The sequence below is a fragment of the Camarhynchus parvulus genome, chromosome 15 (genome assembly GCF_901933205.1).
Source record: "Camarhynchus parvulus chromosome 15, STF_HiC, whole genome shotgun sequence".
NCBI classification, from domain to species: domain Eukaryota; kingdom Metazoa; phylum Chordata; class Aves; order Passeriformes; family Thraupidae; genus Camarhynchus; species Camarhynchus parvulus.
The window spans coordinates 5,586,671-5,606,453 of NC_044585.1; the positions used below are offsets into that span (position 1 = coordinate 5,586,671).

The 19,783-nt window shown below is 57.7% G+C and overlaps 2 protein-coding genes across 2 annotated transcripts; both read right to left on the minus strand.

Annotated features, from left to right (window-relative positions):
* Positions 1–2: 2 nt before the first annotated feature.
* On the minus strand, positions 3–3,360 carry LOC115909429 (somatomedin-B and thrombospondin type-1 domain-containing protein-like). Its single transcript, XM_030958761.1, has 4 exons — positions 2,925–3,360; positions 1,810–2,185; positions 1,230–1,403; positions 3–883 (listed from the first exon to the last, which is right to left on the minus strand). The coding sequence occupies exons 1-4, from the start codon at positions 3,130–3,132 to the stop codon at positions 778–780; spliced, it is 864 nt and encodes a 287-aa protein (XP_030814621.1). The 5' UTR covers positions 3,133–3,360; the 3' UTR covers positions 3–777.
* A 177-nt stretch (positions 3,361–3,537) lies between these two features.
* On the minus strand, positions 3,538–17,409 carry SLC25A1 (solute carrier family 25 member 1). Its single transcript, XM_030958760.1, has 9 exons — positions 17,253–17,409; positions 7,297–7,404; positions 7,072–7,171; positions 6,710–6,848; positions 6,122–6,206; positions 5,859–5,963; positions 5,361–5,476; positions 4,971–5,044; positions 3,538–4,875 (listed from the first exon to the last, which is right to left on the minus strand). Exons 1-9 carry the CDS (start codon positions 17,344–17,346, stop codon positions 4,761–4,763), a joined length of 936 nt encoding a protein of 311 aa, XP_030814620.1. The 5' UTR covers positions 17,347–17,409; the 3' UTR covers positions 3,538–4,760.
* Positions 17,410–19,783: the final 2,374 nt, after the last annotated feature.

The window sequence follows — 19,783 nt, forward strand, 5'->3', positions numbered from 1 at the left end:
CCTTTTAATTCCCCTGCCCAGGAGCGTGGTGTGAGAGCAGGCTGCAGGAGCCAGAAATGTCCTGAGGCAGCAAACAGACAACAGGCAGTGCCTGCAGTAGAGCAAGATCCAGCCCTGGCATGGCACGTGCTCCCACCACAGGCTGTGGCAGCACCACCCAAAGCTGGAGCAGGGACCCTACCAGCAAGGTCATGTTGTGCTGGGCGAGGAGTGGGGAAGGACACCACCCAGCCCAGCCTCACTCCTTCCAGTGGGGGCTGCTGAGCCCCATGGCTGGAACTGGGCACCGGCACCATCGCCTGCGTGCAGGCTTTGGGTGTCTGTTTAATTCCTCTCTGCAAAGCCCAGCAGGGCTGAACTGCCCTGCATGGCTCACCTGATACTGCAGCGAGTGAGCTCAGACAAGGGGAAGGATGCTGCCTCCATCCTCACGTTGCTTGCCAGTTGCAGCTTGTAAGTATAATGTCATGGCTGAGCATGACATCGTCACACCATGTCACTGCCACATCGTCTTCTCACCCAGACTTAACTTCATCATGCTGTTCTTCTACCATTTATCACCACACTTCAGCAATTCCCTTATTTTTAGTCTTTATAAGAAGGGTTTTTCCATTCTTCAGCAAAATATTTAATGGAAAATGGAGCTGGCACCAAGGGTGAACAGCAAACCTGCAGGAGGGTGAAATTATGAAAGAGAGCACATTTTTATTTAATTCCTCACCTCCCCAGCAAGGAGTGGTGCCATGGGGAGGCTCAGCTCACCTTCCCAGGGTGATCCTACACAAAGATGAGAGCTGGTGGGGAGCAGACACAGCCCTCCTGCAGGCCCTCCTGCACCCATGAGCCCTGGCACCCCACCACAGAAGCAGCCACCCAAAATGTCCTGGAAGGGAAAATCAGTGAGAACTAGGGTGTGCCATTAATAAATACAATTTTTTAAAATCATATATAGTTTTATATATGGGTTTATATTACATATATAATAATGGCAGTCAGGCTAGATGATCATTGTCCATTCCAACAGAGATATTCTATTCTATTTAAATGTTTATTGGACATATTACTGATCCATTTAATAACATGATGGTATACTATAATATTGTGGCATACTTTAACATAGCTTTGTATACAAATATTATAATTAGAATATAAAAGGATAATGCCTTAGAGACAGGGAGAGATGTTCCAGGAGAGATCCCACGGTGGGGATGGCACAGATTAGCACCTACCTGGCTCCTTGCAGGCCGTGTCCGGTGCAGTGGGGACGGCGGTGGGGCAGATTCCCGCGGCATTCCACACAGACCTGTTTGTCCCGCTGCAGCCGGCGGCTCCAGGCGCGCCCGCGGCACGGGGGCCCCACCTGGGTCAGGCGGAAATAGCCGCAGGAGCTGGGGAGGGGGGAGCTGGGGAGGGGGAACGTGGGAGGAGAAAAGAGGGGAAATGGTGGTCGGAAGGTAGGGCAGAGGTTGGGGTGGGTTGTTGATGGATTGGGGTATAAAGGGGATGTGGGTTTGGGGGGTGGCAGAGGGGGCTCGGTTGGGGAGGTGGGAAGGGAAGGCTCTTGGGGGTGCAGAGGGATCCTGGTTTGGAGGGCAGGAAGGATGGTGGTTCTATAGTGCATGCAGAGGGCCATGGTTTTGTATGGGGGTGCAACGGGGCCGTGGTTTGGGGCAGGGAGAAAAGCAATGGCTGGGGGAAGCAAAAAGGCCCTGGGTCTGGGGGTGCGAAGAGGCCATGGCTGCAGGGGGTGCAGGAGGGGCCCCAGCTTTGGGGACGGGGGTTACAGAGGGGCCCTGACCCCACACATACCCAGAGGGCTCCTCCAGCAGTGGCAGCCCAGCTCTTCGCCAGGGATCTCTGAAGTCCTGGCTGAAGGAGTTGGGGAGAATCTTGGCTACCTCTGGCAGAAGAGCAGCTGTGAGGGACACGGGGATGATTAAAGGCACCTCGGGGCGGCAGCACACGGGGACAGCAGCAGGAGGGCAGCAGGCAGCCCCGTTACCTTGGGCCGTCCCGCAGGTCGGGTGCTGCCCCAGGCAGCCGCGGCGCTGCTTGAGGTCCGGACAGGGATCGCCGCCGTGCCGGGGCGGCACCGTGACCTGGCGGCTGCGGGCCCTGCTGCCAACCCCGCACGGGGAGCTGCACCCGCTCCACGGCCCCCAGGGCCCCACAGCACAGCCCACCGCTGCCAGGGACCGAGGAGAGGCAAAAGAAAGAGTTTCAGTGTCATGAACAACGGAAAGAGCAGAGCAGGGGAGATGCAGCACAGGGGATGGGGAGAGGGGAGGAAGGGCAAGGGCCAGAGTGACCCCAGCAGCCCCTCTCCCCTGACCCCTGCCAGTGCATGGCCTTTGTGAGCTGCTTCCACAGGACTTTATCGCTGTGTGCATCGCGCTGAGCTGGGACTCTGCTAATCTCCGCGGAGATTAGGAAGGGCTGACTGCTGGAATTGTCAGGGGGCCGTGGCCAGCGTCTGCCTACCCAGATTTGGGTCCCCAGGGCAGGCTGGTTCTGCACTCCCTAAGGCCATGAGCCCTGTTTGGCACCCTCAGTGCAGCTCCCGGTTCCCCTGTCCCTGTGCAAGGCACTGCCTGTGACAGTAGCAGAGGTGACACCGGGGCTTGTCCTGCGGGGTCCCACACTGACCACTCAGGCTTGCAGTGACAGCGCTACCATCGGCTGCAGAGCAGAGGCCACCCCTTCGAGCTCTCTCATTGCACTGGGGCCAGCCTGACATTCAGCATGGAAAAAAGGGGACAAGTGAGACATTGCTACAAACCCAGTCCAGCCAGCATCCCCAGACACATCCTGTTATCACTCAAATTACGAGGCTAATAGCAAACACTCGCCGCCGAGCACGGCAGCACAGGCCAGTGTCCCCAGCCGCGGTCCAGCCGGTGCCATCCATCCCCTCGGGCACTCACCGGCACGGCGGCACGAGGTGGGGTAGTCCTGGCAGCAGTCTCCGGTCCGCTGGCAGTACGAGTCGCAGTAGCAGCGAGCCCGGCGGGTGCCGGGGGCCCAGCACGCGTTGTTCCTGCCGGGGCAGCAGCGGTGCCGGCAGCTGCCCGTGGCTCCCAGCAGGCAGCCGGTGGCCAGCAGGCAGCCGGCCCAGAGCAGCGGGCCCCGCATGGCACCGGCAGCCTGCGAGCCCCGCGGGCCGATGGCTCTGCCCCACTCCAGCGGACACTGGATGAGGAGCGAGGCTGTGCGGGTGGGAGCTCGGCCGTGCCGCACCGCCCACGCGCTGGGCGGGGGGACAAAGCCCGCTCCCTTCTGCTCCACCGCCCCTCGGCTCCATGGCAGGGCAAGGACTTCATACAATTAACCAGGGTTATTAATAAAGCAGCGTGCATGCGACAATACAACGCTGCCTGGGAGCATCTGTGATCAGACACTGCTGGGCGGGAGCTGATGCTCCCCCAGGAGCAGCATCTTGGCACTAAGGGGAGCCCCGTCCCCCACGCACAGGGCAGGAGCCATTATTCGCTGCCCATTCAGCACAGCCCAGACACCAACGCAGCCGCTAAAGCCAGACTGATTTTATTCAAATTGCGAATGTAAAACAGAATAACAATAAAAAAAAAACTAATGCAACCCTCACTGGCTTCAGAGCCAAAAGCCGCAGGTAAACCGTGCCCAGGCTTTCCTCCTTCACCCTCCAGTGTTAAGGCTGAGCTCATCGCTGGCTACAAGAGAGAGGAGGGATGGGTTGAGCCCTGGCTCTTGCACCCCCAGCTCCCTCAGGGAGAAATTTGGCACAAATCCAGTGGGGCCAGCCTGGCACAGGCAGGGCAGGGCTCCAGCCCCACGGCCATGGGTGTTAGTGAGTCAGCGTGAAGCTCTAAAGCTCCAAAAGCTACGGGATCACCTACGGCACCACAGAAAGGCGGCGGGAGGGCGGATGCGGGGAATGTGGCAGAAGAAAAGGGTTTGCACCCCTGGCCGAGGGGCCAAGGCTGCGGCCCGGGGCTGCACCTCCTGCCCCGGCTCGCACGCACGGCTCGGCTGTAAACGGCAGCTGAGGGGGCACCCGGCTCACCCCAACCCCAGCCCACAGTGAGCAGAACTAAAGGCCTGGTGTATGTGCAATTTTGGGCAACTGCTGCTCAGCAGCCCAGGGCTGAGCAGGATCCCCAGGATGGGATGGGATGGGATGTTGCACACCAGTGGTCTTGGTGCTGGCAGGCAGGGAGGGAGGAGGGAGCTTGGGGTCACACCACGGGGTCACTGCTCTCCCATCCCAGGGGGTGCAGGGCTGCTGGGCCCCCTCCAAGAGCTGCTGTGACCCTGCCATGGTTATCAGCCCCATTGTCAGCTTGTGATGTACAGTTTGGCATTGCACCCACATGGCTTGAGGGGGCTCTCAGCACCCCCAAAAGAGCTGCTCCTGAGGCAGTCAGGAGTTCCTGGCTTCTGGGAGCCCCAAGGCCACTGTTAAAGGGACATCTCAGTCTGGTTAACCAGTACACATAGCTCATGTAGGGCTGGGGGAAAGTGTCACCAGGAGATTGGGGTGGGCAGGACGGGGATGCTGGGGGTTGGGATGGTGGGATGCAGCTCCCTCCCTGCTCCTTTCAGCACACAACTAGTAATTTAACTTGCTCCAGAGCCTGTTCCTAAAGATAAAGGTGGCCAGGTTTGGGGTGTGCAGGGCAGACCTGGCCCCAGCAGTGCCGCAGGTGGGTGTGGGTTTGGTCTCTGCTCTCCAGCTGAAGCCCTGCGGGTCACAGGAGGTGGGGGCTGCCTGGCCCGGCCCCTCAGTCCGTTTTCCACACCTTGTCAAGGAATTTGACCACCTCATCGTAGATGATGAAGACGATGGCCACGTCAAGACACACACGGCCCAAGCGAGGCACTGTACCCTTGTAAAACCTGCCAGGAATAGAGAGGGGGCCATGGGGCTGGGTCCCCTCACAGCCCCTTCCCTTCCCATCCTCCCCACCAGCCACCCCCAGTGCAGAGCTTACGCCAGGGGCCCTTCGTGTTTCATGATCTGGTAGGCGCAGTCCCAGGTGTTCTTGTACTTGTGCGCTTCCAGCCCCTGTGGGAAGGGAAAAGCAGGATCAGAGGCCAGAGCCAGGGATGCATCTGGGGGATTTCAGGGGAGAGGCAGAGAACTGGGGGTGTGCCATGAGGAACTGATCTCTCTCCACTGCTGCAGGGCATCAGTCCCCACAGGGATGTCCTCACCTCTGTGCAAACCCTGCCCATGCCTCAGGAGCAATCCCAGACATCTCCCAAACCAAACCTTGCGGGGCATCGTGTGCCTGCCCCAGGGACTGCAGCAAACAGCTCCCAGGCAGGGGGTGCCCCCAGCCTGCTGCAGAGCAGTCCCACACCAGGCCCTGGCACTGTACCTGCATCCTGGTCTTCACCACATCCAAAGGAGTGTTGCCAAAGACACTGGCAGCTCCAGCAATGGCTCCAAACACCCCTGTTATGAAGGGGTTAATGGCCTTGTTGGGATTGTCCCCTAGGAAGGAAGAGAGGGTCAGGGCAGAGTGGTGGTGGGATTCCCACATACATTCCAAAGGGAGCCTGGAAGGAAGGTCCCAGGTTTGGCTGCTTGTGGTTAGGGGGCAGTGCTGAGCTGGGGACTGTCCAGCAGCACCTGCCCCACAGAGCCCACACCGCACTGTGGGGCTCAGGGTAGTGTGAAAATGATGCTCCAGCATTAGGACCCATCAGCCCCAGAAGCTGGTGCCGCCCTACCCCAGTATTCATTTTCCTCCATTCCAAGTGACTGAGCCATGAGAAATAGGAGGTGTGTGGAAAAAAAACCATCCCAGCTCCCAGGGGTGGCTGGGGAGCCAGAGGCACAGCCAGGGTGGCCTGAGGGGCCAAGGGCACCATACCTTTGTACCAGTTCCTGAGGGAGGTCATGACAAAGAAGCGGATGGCCTGGTTTGATCCTTGCTTGAGGACAGTTGCAGTTAAGCCCTGGTAGGTCCCCTTCAGTCCTACAAGAAGAGGGTGTTGGAGGGGAGACCAGCCTCAAGTGGCAGAGAAAATTCTCCCCAGGCCACCTGTCCCAGCCTGTGCCATCCACCACCTCCCACCCTGTCCCCATAGCATGGCAGTACTCAGGGAGTCAGGGTCCCACTTTCCTGGGACTCACCCTGTTCCCGAACGATCTCCCGGACGCCATGGAAGAAACCACGGTATTTGGGGTTGGGAGAGGTCTGGTCATGGATAAACTTCACCTAAAAGGAGATGATGTGCTTGTCCTGGCTGAGGTAATGCAGATGTGATGGCCCCAAGGGCTGGCAGCCACCTCCTGACTTGTTCCAGGGACAGTCCCAAGATCCAAGGGACAGTCCCAAGACCAGAGCCACCCCACGCAGCCAGGCAGCTCTGGGAGAGATCACGGGGGAAGCCTGTGCTCGTGGCCAGCACTGCATTTTGCAAAGGAAAATGTGGGAAACTGCTCCTCCAAGCAGCCATGTGGGCCTTACACTCATAAAATGGGTGACAAGATGGCTTCTGGGAGTGGGGCTCCTCCCTAGAGTGGAGAAGGGGCCAGGGCCACCTGAATTGACCTCCACAGGGCTTTCCAGCATCAGATCCACCCCTACAAAACTGTCTTGGGCAAATGCACGCAGCCCTCAGGACCCCAGAAGTAGGGCATCCCTGGGTTTTGTCCCCTCCCAGCCCAGCCCAGCGAGGGGTGCCAAGGCAGGGGACAGTGGCAGCCACAGCCACCCACCTTCACAGTCTCCATGGGGCAGACCACAGCCACAGCCTCAGCCACGCCAGCCCCCAGCCCGCAGATGAAGCCCCGCGTGCCGTCCAGCCGCCCCTGCTCGTCTCTCATCTGGTTGCTGAGGAACTCAAACGTCCCGAACCTGCAAAGGAGCCACTGTGCCAACCCCTGGGCACCTGGACAGGGGTCTGCACCCCCCTGCTCTGGGCCCAGGAGCAGCTGCACACCCTGTGAGAGGACTCTCCCTCCCTGGGAGACCACATGGCTTTGGTAAAACACCAACAGAGACACCAAGGGCAAAGCACCCCCTTGTTTGCTGCTGTTGGGGGTCCCCCCCACTCAGCCCTTGCCATGGGGGCACGTACCTGACAGCAGCCTTGGGGATGGAGCCGTACAACAGCGAGCTGAGCCCCCGGTACAGCCCCCGGACGCCATGGTCACGGACAGTCTGCTTCACACAGTCCCCTGCGGCAGAGCACAGTGGTGCCGCTGTCACCCACCACGCCGAGGACCACCCACCACTGCCCTGCCAAACCCCCAGCACCAGCCAGGCTCCCCAGGAGCCCCAAACCCAGAGAGGGGCTGCTCACCAATGCCCTTGTAGCGGGGAGGGTTTGCCTTCTCATCCAGCTGCAGCTGCGTCTTCACATACTCGGTGGGGAATGTGATGCAGATCTCGATCCCTCCAGCCAGGCCACCTGCATGGGACAGGAAGGGACACTGAGGCAGGAGCAGCATTGTGCCCATTCACTGCCACATGGCTGCTCCCAGGTCCATGATGGCTGAGCCTGGGACCTCTGGCAGCCAGGTCTGGGCTGGGACATGATATCCCTGTCCTCACCAAAACCCTGAGGACTCCACGCAGCAGCAGGGCCCTGTGCCAACCTGGTGCCTTGCATGGGCATCATTGCCCTGCCATGGCAAGAGCTGTCAAGGAGACTGGACAAAGGGGTGGGAAAGCAGGGCAAAATACCACACCCATGGCTGCCTATTCGGTGTGCTGCCCCTCAAAGGCACCTCTCCCTCTCAGGAGCCTCGCACCTCCAGGTGAGCTGCCAGCACTGGGATGTACAAACCCAGCGGTGCTGAGGCAGGCCCAGCACCACTGCCCACACCAGCAGGAGCTCATTTGCAGCCCTGGCTGTGCTGGCAGGAAGCACAATTATCATCAAGCCTGTCTGGCTGCCCCGGGCTCCTGCCGTGGCGGCTGCTGGGCACTGATTACACTGGCTGCAGCCTTTCCTGATGGCCTGGGCAGCAAGGGATGGAGCCCTTGCAGCTGGACCCAGCTGTGCTGGGGGAGCTGGGCTTGACCCATCTGGCCACAATGGATCACAAAGAGCAACAAAGCGTGGCCAGGTCCCGCCGAGCAGCAGGAGCCCTTTGTGCCAGCAGCACCAGGGGAAGCACTGGCCTGAGCTCCCTCAGGTCTCACAGGGCCAACCCTGAGCTCCCTCAGGTCTCACAGGGCCAACCCTGAGCTCCCTCAGGTCTCACAGGGCACCAGGAGAAAGCACCGGGCTGAGCTCCCTCAGGTCTCACAGGGCCAACCCTGCTCCGCCCAGGACAGGGCACAGGGCGCTGCTGCTGGAGGCAACACCACCCTGAGCACCCCGAGGATCTCCCTGCTCCTTGCCCAGGGAAGGTGAATCATGCTCCAGCCCATAGGCTGGGGTGCAGTGTGTGGTCAGCTCCCAGCTGGAGCTCCCAGTCTCCTATACAGCCTCCAGTAGTTCCTCCAGCCTGGCCATGGCCCTGGTGTGACTCAGCAGGCCTGTGGTCCCCACTGCCAGGTTTGGAGGCCCACCATGGCCCAGGGGACACCCCAGCAGGGAACACACTGCCTCTGTAGGAGGGGCTGGGACTGGGTGCAGTGGTGGTTATCCTGCTCTGCAGTGAAGCACAGGCTGGTGCCACGTGGCACAGTTCTGCTTATCAGCAGCCCCCCAAAGTACCCCCATGAAGGGATGCTGATAGGGGACACCACGGCCCATGGCTGCTCCCTGTGACAACAGCAGGCAGCACCAACTCCTTGGACCTGCAGACTTTCTCACAAAGTCATATTTCTTCTGCATGGCCCTCACACATGCATCTCTCTGGTGTTGCCAGCTCCCCCCTGTCGGTGCCACTGGCAATTGGCATCCTCGGGAGCACTGCTGCCTCCTCTCAGCCCAGTCCCCAGCAGTGGGGCAGCACCCATCTTTAAACAGTCTTAAAGGCACAAAAAGCACCAGGCTGCACTTCTTACCCAGGGAGCCAAGAAGCCAGGCCAGCCTCAACACAGCTGGGACAATGCAAAGCTCAGCTCCGTGCTCACAGAGCACCCCACTCCTCCCACAGGCACGGCAGGGATGGGGACACCGTGGCACTGAGTGCCCAAGGCAGGACACGCCAGCCCAGCTGGGCAGCATCCCGGCCCCTGGGGACGGGCGTGAGGCCAGCCCAGCTCTGCCACAGCAAACAAAGGCTCCTTGTTTCTTTCCCACTGTGTTCCCAGGGGGCTGGAGCTGCCCAGCCCAGCCCAGCCCAGCCCAGGCAGGCTCCCCTCAGGAGGCAGTGCTGGGTGACCACTGCCAGCCCTGACGCCCCCGTGCACCCGCTGCTCTGGGGGCATGGAGGAAACACAGAGCCAGCCCACGGCACTGCAGCCAGCCAGCAGCTCCCCTGGGGCATCACAGGAGGACAGGCACCATCCCCAGGGTCCCCAGCACACCCCTGCTGCCCCCTCGACCCTCTCCTGCCCTTGGCGTGTCCGTCAGAGGGACAGACACTGCCGGTCCTCTGGCAGGGGGGCTGGTTGAACGCTCATTTCTCCTGCAAAGACAAACAGCTCCTGCAGGAGCAGCTGGCAGGCCCCAGAGAGCAGCTCGATGAGGAGCAATGTGGTCCAGCTGGGTGCAACAGTCCCCAAAAAGCTGAGCACCAGCTGGCCCCTCTCCACACTGCCACACACCACGGTGCCACCAGCCTTGTGCCACCACAGCCACAAGAACACCCCGAGTGCTGCCAAGGCCACTTCCCTCCCTCCCACACTGCAGAACTGAAGTGCTGGATGTTTTAAGCACCATAAATATTTGTTCTCTCTCGGTCCCCCAGCACCAGCTCCTCCCCCAGCACACCCAGAAGCCAGACAGCAGGGAAGCACCCAGGACAAGCAGCAGTCCAGGGGGCAACCAGAACCTCAGCTCATGGCTGCCACACCAAATGCTACAGGGACCAAATGCTGCACCTCCTGCAGCCTGCTCACAGCCTCAGTGGTCACACTTGCATGCAGGGGAGACAGAGGCTCTGCTCACCACCCCATGGGCAAAGCCATCCCCAGGAGCCCAGCAAAGGAACAGCACATTGTTCCTGGGAACTGGCAGCCTCTGGGGCAATGAGGCTGCCCTAGCCAAGGATGAAGGAACAGGGCACCCGAGCTGCCAGGTCCCCTCCCTGTTCCCCAGTGTTGTTCTGAACTAAAATCCCATGGGAAGGTGCACAGAGAGCAGGGACTCTGGACATACTCCGTGACTTGTGGCAATGTTAATCCATTTTCTTTTGCCCACAGAGAGACAGGGTGGCACAGGCCACCTGCCCTGCAGCTCTCTGGAAGCAAGAGCCATCAGAGGTTCTGCTCTGCTGTCATCTCCTCTCCCCACACAGTTTTACCCCAGCAGTAACCTCATTCTATGCAAATAAATCACCCCACTGCCCACGAGCAGCAGCTTTGTCCAATCCCCTTCCTCTCCAGAGCTGCAGAGACTTTGCAACCTGTTTACCCGGACTTTACACAGCAGCTCCAGCTCTTGCAACACCACGGAGTCAGCAGGAACAGCAGCACTCAGGAGGTGAAAGAGCACTCAGGGCAGCTGAGATGCTGGGCCAAGGCTCTGGCTGCTCGCTGGATGCAGGAGCCAGAGGACAGGGAACGTCCTTCAGGGAAGGTCGCTCTGCCCGGCCCCAGGGAAGGTGCCCCTGGAGGGGGGATCCCACTGCCTGCACAAGGAATGGCTCCCTGCCTGCAGCAAGCCTGCAAGGGCTCCAGCTGCCAGCTATCCTGACATTGCAGGCTCAGCGGGAAGGGAGAGAAGGGAAAAATACCCTGGGCAGAGTTTTCCTAGAAAAAGTTCAGCTTTCCCCGGCAGAGAGGCCCGGGGAGGCCGTACTTTGAGGACACGCCTGCAGCCCTCGGGCACGGCTGGGGAGAGCTGGCAGGAGGGAAAAGAGGGTTTTTTGGGGACAGTGGGAGGGTGCTGCCCCTGCAATGCTCACACAACACGTGATGGCATCAGCACACGCAGGTTCAGCTCCACACACCATCCATGAGCAGCTTCTGGGACACCACTGACCACCCCAACCCAGGGACCCAGCTCCAGACCACGGCAGTGCTGAAGGCGGGAAGATGCAGCTGTGATGGGGAAGACAAACAAAGCCCCAGGACTGACACAAACCAAGGCTGCACAGCCAGGACTGGCACTGTCACTCTCTGCAAACTCCTACCCAGAGGCAAATATCCCATTGAACACCCACTGCCCTGTCTGGGAGCCACTTAGGGGCAGGGGGTGGCACTGGCCCCTCTGCCACTCCTGCAAGTGGCTGTGCCTGCAAAAGCATCCTGCTCCTGCTGAGTGATGGAGCAGCAGGTCTCTGCGCAGCTCTGATGAGAAGTGAGCACCTGGGGAGCAATTCCAGTCTCTCCATTTTAAGAGTAATTTCACATGCTGACATACCAGCACCTGATTTCCATAAAAAAGCACCTTTTAACTTCAGATTCGCTAGGATCCTTTCAGGCCAGAGGAAATTATTTCTAAGGGTCTGGAAGGAAAGCAGCAGAGCTCTCCCAGGGCCCATGGCTGGAGCTTCTCCATTCTGTCAGCTGGGTGGCTGAGGATGGTGGGAAGGCACAAGCAGGCTCTCAGTGCAGGCTGAGCCCTGAGTTCCCCATTCTGGGGGCTCCCAGCCCACGTGCAGCAGGTGCAGCTGGATGGGGTGAGCTGAGCAGCTGACACGGGTGACACAGACCACTACAGGCACAGGATGCAATCCTGCCCAACTCCTGGATGCAGTGCTGACAGTTTCAGCACCCTCACAAGAGGACTTGGTGCCCTTTTAATTTGCCAACATAGCTTTAGGAGCTGGAGAAATAAGGAAGAAAAAACCCCAAGAACAAAAGACCATCAGGCTGCTACACACCACGAAGGCAGAAATGCCCACCAGCAGCTTGTGACAGGTCTCGGCAGCCCAGACTGCTGCCTGCTCCCCTCACCGAGGGACCAACCCCCCCTGGCAGCCATCCAGGCTGCTCTTCACCCATCCATTGCCGTGGAGCAATCCTGCCCTGCCTGCCTGCAGCGGTGAAACGGGTTTGACAGCTCCACCCTCCCAGCACTTCCCACCACGGGCCATCTTGTGAAACTGGGGGCTCAGGAGCAGGCAGGAGCCTCGCTGGGGCTGCAGCTCTCCAGGACAGCTGGCTCTCGGCAGAGCTCCAGCACTGCTGTCCTCACCGGGGCACCTCCTCTGGCCACGGACAGTCCTTCACCACCCATCCACAGCCACATCCTTGAGGAAAACCACCACGGGGGCAGCTCTGCCACCAAAAGTCTGACTCAGTGCTGAGATGGAGAAGGCTGCCTCCCCAAACCAGACTGCCAGAAGTTTAACTGTGTTTTGGTTAGAAGGGAAAAAACATGTCCTGCAACAGGTCAGCAGGCTCAGAGGGTGTCTGTCCCCATGCTGGGTTAGGAAGGTCTCCCTCCCATCTGACAGGGGCAAGGCCAGTGGGGAGCACAGGGGTTCAGCATGCCCAGCAGTAAGCAGACATTCACAGCTGTTTTGGTCATGGGAGCGTGCTACAGGCAGGCTGGTGACAGTCTGAACCCCCAGTGAAACAGAATGGCAAACATGAGAGGTGCCCCTCTGTACCCTGTGCCACTGTGGGTAAACAGCCCCGCGCAAACAGTGCTGCAGATAACGCTACGGATGGGATGAAGCCATTTGTCCTGAATCTTACTGGAACTGTCCTGTTTGAACAGGCTGTCCTTTCACAACTCACTCATTCATCACCTCTTTGCATTTACTTCTCAATATGACAATTAATCATTATTGCAATTTAAACTTCTCAGCTGTGAGTATAATGGCAGAAGCCATTTCCCCATGCTCACAGTCACAGCATCCTCTGCCTTTAGTGCTGATTCCACATTTGGAGACTGCCAGGTTCTTTGTCCTGCTCAAGTCACCTTCTCCCCATTGCCCGGCACACCTCAAGGCCCCAAGTTTGTCACCATGAGCTGCCTCCTGGCCATCCCACCACTTAAGTTCAGACACCAACTTTTCAAGTGTCAAAAACCCTCTTAAGACATGCAACAGGGAGCTGATGTCAGAGCCCAGGGCTGTTGGATGACTCCCCCAGCACAGCCCCGTAGCTGGATGAAGGAGCCATTGCCAGGACTGAGACTTCCCTGGGGACAGGCTTTGATCTCCCAGCCCCCAGCACAGGGGAGTGACCGCTGCACCAAACACTGGAGCACAGAGAGGGAGAAGAGATGGCCAAAAAAAACAATCCCTGCTGTCAAGAGATGACCTGAGACCTCAGGGCACAAGCAGGAGCAGGGAGGCTGCATTGGCATGCACCACACAGCACCAGGAGAGCTGAGAGATGCTGCAACATCCCCAAGCTGTCAGCTCATGGTGCTCATTGTCTCGGGAAGACGGACGATTCCTTCCGACCATTTACATCAACCCAGAGAAAATGGTTGCCTGCAGAATGTCAAGCAGAACTTCAGGCATGTGAAAATCTCAGAAACTCACATTTCAGAGCCCAGGGTTAACCCCAGCTCAAACAGAATCCATTCAGACTAAAGGGACACCCCAATATGGTTTCCTGGCCCTGGGGCTGACATCCTCCTCCCACCAGGAGCCTTGGGGCTCTTACAGGTTTCCACTGCAGCCCATGAGGGCTCCCAGGCAGGCAGGGACTCATTCAAGGCTAGCATGGTCCTTGTGCCCCACTCCCCAAACAGATGATAGCCACAGGAGGCAACTGCAGAGAGAAGCCACAGCCAGGAGTGATGCACTGAGGGCCAGCAGACCCGGCAGGACTGGCTCCCTCCACACTCTCCAGTCTTTCCCCGCAGCTGAGCTTGGCCTCCACCCAGCTCAGCATGAAGGGAGAAACATCCCCTGCTCTGCTGTGAGCACCAGGCATCTATCTCAAAACCAGGGAGTGTGCTGGACTACAGCCATTCACAGCAGCACAACCTCCCTCACACCCTCTCCTGAGAGCAATGGCCCTGGAAATCCAGATGGACTTGGGACTTTTGGGAAAGGAGACCTGCTCTGCAAAAGGCAAGTCTCAGTTTTCACACCCAGTACAGCATTTCCTAAGAAAGATAATATCAAGGATTAAGAAAGAAGAGGAAACTGAAGCTCCAATTACTGCTTTGTTTGGGAGCCTGGGCTCCCTTGCTGAACCCTGCTTCATGCCCCATCCTCTCCCTGCAGTCCCCCTCCCCTGCCCATGCTCCCCCTAGGACCCTGGTGCACATCACTATTATTTGCCAGTGGTACTCAACACCAGGGCAGCAGCCACAACCCCTGTGAGCTCTTTCCAAATCCAGCACCACGTAGGACAACATCCAGGAATTCTGCCTCCCTAGCCAGGCAGGATTAGGTGTAGGTAGAAACAGCAACTGTGCAACAGCCCCCGGGTGAGCAGAGATACCATGCAGAGAGCAAGGCAGCTGAGAGCTTCTCCGTGGGAGGAGCAGACCCCAGGCTTCAAAGGTGGATAGAAACAGAATAAGGCTGTATGTAACTCTGGTGAGGGCAGGCAGAGCCTTTCATCAAATGAGCACTGATAACCACGAGCAAAGTTCTCAAGAGGAGGGCAGGGGTGCGAGGTAAAGACCATTTGTGCTGGGCTGGAAATAGCCCACACTGCAGGCTGACGTGAGCTGACCCAACAGCACCAAAACGAACTGCCAATGTGGCATCCAGAAACCCAGTGAAGGAGCACTCTCAGGATCCCAGAGGTGACTGACGACTCTGGTACCAGCTCTGCCACCAGCACTCCTGTCTCACCACTTAACTGCTTTTATTTCAAGCTTCCCACTGCAGTGTGGCCCTGTGCTGGGAGCACAGTAGACCAGCAGCACTCAGCCCTTCAGGATGCTGGTGGGAGGGACAGGAGTCTGGTGGGCTGTTTGGAAACCACAGCACAAAACAGGAAGGCTGGCTGTGGGAGGCCAGAGAAAGAGCTGGGCTCCCGGCCCACCTGCTAACAGGTTGTTATCCACAAGAAGAGCCCAAGCTGCCTTCATGTGCTCAGGCCACACGTGGCCACAGCAGCATCAGCAGCATTGTCACTGCAAGGTGAAGGGCTACCTTGGCACACAGCAGCTGCTTCGACAAAGAGGGGCCCATTAGCAAATTAATTTTTAACCTTGCGTTTTGTCTGTTGCGACAATTGAAGGAGAAGAGCTCTTGGCAGACAGAGCTTTACTTGCATCTCTTCAGAAAAGAGCCAACCCCAGCCTGTTGAGGTCTGGGCAGCCAAGGGAGCTGTGCCTCCCTGGCAGAGGATCCCAATCACCCACAGGGTCTGGGAGCAGATACACACCCAGGGAGGGATGATGGCTTATTTAACTCCACCAGCACAGGTTGATGAAGCACAGCAGGAACGTTCCATCTTAACACCTCCAGCTCACCAGAACGTAGAGCACACATCCCTGTTGTGCAAACAGATGTCAGATGAGAAACTCTGAGAGCGTCAGCAAACCCCTTAAAGTCAGCAGAGACAACCACAAACAGCACTGCATCCCCCAGTGAGGGGCTGGAGGGCTGAGCAGACCAGGGCACAGGGAGTTAACAGCAGCTTTCTCCCATTTCTGTGGCTCTCTAATACAATTAGATGCTACAGAGGCTTGGCTGGACTTCTGCCCATTAACCAATTACTCTGATTACAGCCTGTGAGGAGAAGACCAGCATCTCAATAGAGTCCTTCTTCTACCTCTGCAAGTCTGCTGCAACCTCTCTTGCAGGAGGCTGATTCTGGTAAGCTGATGATCCTGATTACAGATCTACACAAGATCTATGAAAGTATCCTGGTACATTGGTCCAGGCAGTGACAACCTGATGCTTTCATTGCACATGGACAGCAAGTTGGCAAAGACTGTGAAGGGTGGGCAAAAAGGAAACATCCTGTCCTTCCCATCCTAAAATTGGATTAAATCCTATTTAAAAGACCTTTAAGTCAAGAGGCCTGAAAAAAACCAACCCATTTTGAAATGGGGCAGCAGAGAGGAGGAGCACAGAGCTCCGGAGGAGCCTGGTCTCACCGAAGGGCTCGCTTGAGTGAGAAGTTACCCTCTCGTTGGAGGCTGCCTCCTCCTTGTGCCCCAGCCCTTTGGCCAGGCAGCCGAGTGATGGCAAAGTCCCTTCCCGGAGACGTGACACCGGAGGCTTCGGTACCCTTTGCACGCTCCAGCGGCCGCATCCACCTCCGCCAGTTGCCCCGGTGCTGCGAGGGAGGCCGCCCGCCGGGGCGGGGGCAGGGCCGGGGGCAGAGCCGGCGGGCGCAGCCCCGCTGCTCCCCGCTGCCGCTACTGGAGGCTGGAGCTCTGCCCTTGGAGGGGAGCAGGGAGTTGGACAGACAAACAAAGGCACAATCGTAGGAGGGGGAATTGGCTGGAAAACACAAAAGCTCTAAACATGCCAATCATGTCGAGGCTACGATGGCTCATTTCAAAACAAAGACGCTAATCTCCACTCTGGGAATTGTCCTGCGACTGGCAGGAGAAACCAGGGAGCTAATGAACAGCTACAAAGGAGTTTAACAAGCCTGCGACTGTCTTGGACTCCATTCAGCTCAGAGCTCGAAACAGCCACAAGCAGGAGGCAGAGCGTTAACTCTGCAGTTACTGCTGCCCTCGGTGCAGTTACTGTTCTGATCCCATGGAAGTGGTCAGAACTGGACGGGAAAACACGCCCTGATCCAAGAGACTGATGCTCAGGCACAAAGGAGGGAACAAGCAGCCTTTAGAGGAGCTGTATCAGCGCAGCCTGCGGGACACAGCTGGGGCAGGAACAAACGACTGCTGCTGCTTCAGCCCTGTCCCTCAACACCCTCGGGGGAGCATGTGGGGCCCTTGCTGCCACCAGCCTCTCCCATCAGTTCCGCTCCCTCCTGAACACCGCTGAACCCCCGAGCGCCGCTCGCCCCGCGTCATGTCCGAGCCCACCAGCAGCTTCCCGGCCGGACCACCGGGTGCACAAACAGCCTGGCAAGACGCTGGGGTCTCCGCGGACAGCGGGAGCCCGCAGCCAGCGTCCAGGCTCGGGATGAAGCTGCAGGAGCTCCTCGGCTGTGGCTGAAGGGAAACCCCGGTCCAGCGGGGTCGCCTTCCGCGGGCAGCGGGAGAGGGGCGGCAGTCCCGGGATGGAGCAGCACCTGCGGGAGCGCCACCGCCCCGGGGCGGGCCCGGCAGCCTCCGCCCAGCCGGATGCCCACGCTGGCAGCAGCGGGGCGAGCCCCGTCCCCAGGAGAGCCCCGGGAGCCCCTTACCTGCCAGGATGGCCTTGCCGGGGTGCGTGAGCTTGGCCTTGCCGGCGGGGGCGGCAGCGGCGGCCAGGCTGCGGGGCGCGGCGGGGGCGGGCATGGCCGCGCTGCTCCGCGGCTCCGGCTGCCCGGCGGCGGCGGCCGAGCCCTATTTCAGAGCCGCGCCCGCGAGGGGCGGCCCCGGCGGCGTCACATCCTCGCGGGGCGGGGCAGGGGCGGCCCCTGGGGACGTGGGGAGCGGCTCTGCGGGGCGCGGGGCAGCGGGTGAACGGCCGCAGAGCGGCAGCGTGACCCAGCCCGGCCCTCGGTGCTGCGGGAATGGGGGCTGCTCAGCCCGCTCCCGGGAATCCACGGGAAAAGCCTCCGTGTGGGTGCGGAGAGATGCCGGCCCGGCCGGAGGGACGTGGGCAGCAGTGCCCCCGCTCCTGAGCGGCATCAGCACCTCCGGGCACGCCTAGGCCAGGACTAGCTCCGTACCAGCCCAAAGCCCTCGGTCAGCGAGGATACACAGCAGTGCTCTCCTGCGCCGTGGCGACCGTCCGAGGGGAGGGAAAGGGAGGGTTTGCTCATCTCAGGCCCTTGGCTTGAATCCTTTCTGTTTCAGTGAGGAAAGGAGACCAGGAACTCCCGGGGTAGGAAGCGCATGTGAACGCCCAGCACAGGCGGAAGAGAAACAAAAACATTCTCAAATTAAAAGGCTGGTGTTAGTGCAATGACACTCTGGGCTCAGCCGGGTGTCTTTTTTTTTTTTTTTTTTTCGGTGTGTGTGTGTGTTATTTTTTTTTCTTATTTCTTTTCGGTTTGTGTTGGTTTTTTTGGGGGGGGGAGTGTTGGTTGTATTATGCATTGCTCCTCAGTGACTGGGCTGTGAAAATTGCACAAGGATATTTTTTTGCTTTATCTACAGACAGAGGAAGACTGCCCTGCTCTAGTTTATGTCCAAAAGCTGTATTTACAGGATGCAGGGAAAGAAACCAACACTGTTTTCATTTCCACCCAGGATTTCGCAGGGAACACTGGAGCTGTACTCCAGAACTGTGCTCTCCCTTACACCTGGAGCAGCCACATTACTCACAAGAGTGAACATTTTGTGCAAGAAGTCACCTCCAGCTATGCATAAAACGTGCTCCTGTCCAGACTTGCTCTCTGTGTGCTTTGTGACATGGTTTTTGCTTAATGAGACTCAGCAATCTGGCAGCTGGCAGCCCCATCCAAAAGCTCACTCTGCAGCTGCACAGCCCTGGCTTCATGGCTGAACCGCCAGCAGACGAAGCCTTTGGGAAACTGAAGCATCTTTATTCTGCCAGGCTTAAAAGCAAACATACTTGCATTGCAAAACTCACCCCCAGGTGAGATCAGAACTGTATGTGGTTTCACAACAGAGTTAAAATAGGCATGGAGTGGTCTCATGCCAAGTCTAAGGCCCCCCCTCCTTTAACACAGGGCAGTAAAGGAGGGGGAAGAATTACCATATGAAGGGGAGGAACAGTCATAGTCTTGGTCACAACTGCAGAGCAGCTACTCATGTTCAGGTTAGCATTATTAGAATGGTAAAGATAAGATAAATTCTTTCAAACACAGCAAACAAATGCATTTGGATTTCTGATTAACCTCTGCAACTCCCCATACCTTTCCATCAAATCATCATGGCTTTCACATCTGCCTGCAGACACGTACACCCTGTGGTGTGAGGCCATGATTACCTTTAGAACAAACACTGGCTCTTACAGATTCCCCAATCACCAAGGCCAGTGCACAACCTCATCCTGTCCAAGAAAATACCACACCACATGCTTAATTCACATCAGACTCAATGGGATTCTCAGCAGTGCTTACCTTGCTGAACAGGGAAAGGATTATTCATATTTAATCACATGCAGATTGCAAGCCATCTCCTGCAAGGACCTGACCTCCAAGAAGCTGCTAACACCACTTGTCAGCAGAAAGCCTGAAGGAGAAACAGTGAAACAAGATAAACAATCCCTGAAATACCAGGGTCTGCAAGAGCATCTCCAAAGAAATGCATGGTCAAAGCATAGAAGAGCAACATCAAACCCACCATGTTACTGCTCTCGCTTCAGGAATTTTCATGGAAACAACCTGAACTCATTTCCCTTGCTGGAGGCTGGTGCTTGTTTCTGCTGGCATACAAAGACTTGTGAAATACTTAGTCAGGTGCTGCTGCAGCCTGTGTGCCTCATGGCACCTCTCCAGGCCCTAATAATCACAATTTAAAAGAGCTACTGAAAATAAAAGCAACTTCCACAATTTATTTTTTCAAACATAAACAGCAATTGCACACAGTTTTCTGGATCCTCAGAAGCACATTGCTTACATGTCGACACTTAGTTCCAACTTATTCCTCCCTTGTCCCTCCCTAAAATTATTATAATTACTTTTATTTATTTATATTTATATTATTATATTTATATTATTTATTCAATTGGTATTAGACAGCACACCATGGTTTCAGAGACCATGAGCGGTCAGTATGGGGCACATAACTTCCTATTATATATCCAGGGATCAAAGAACCT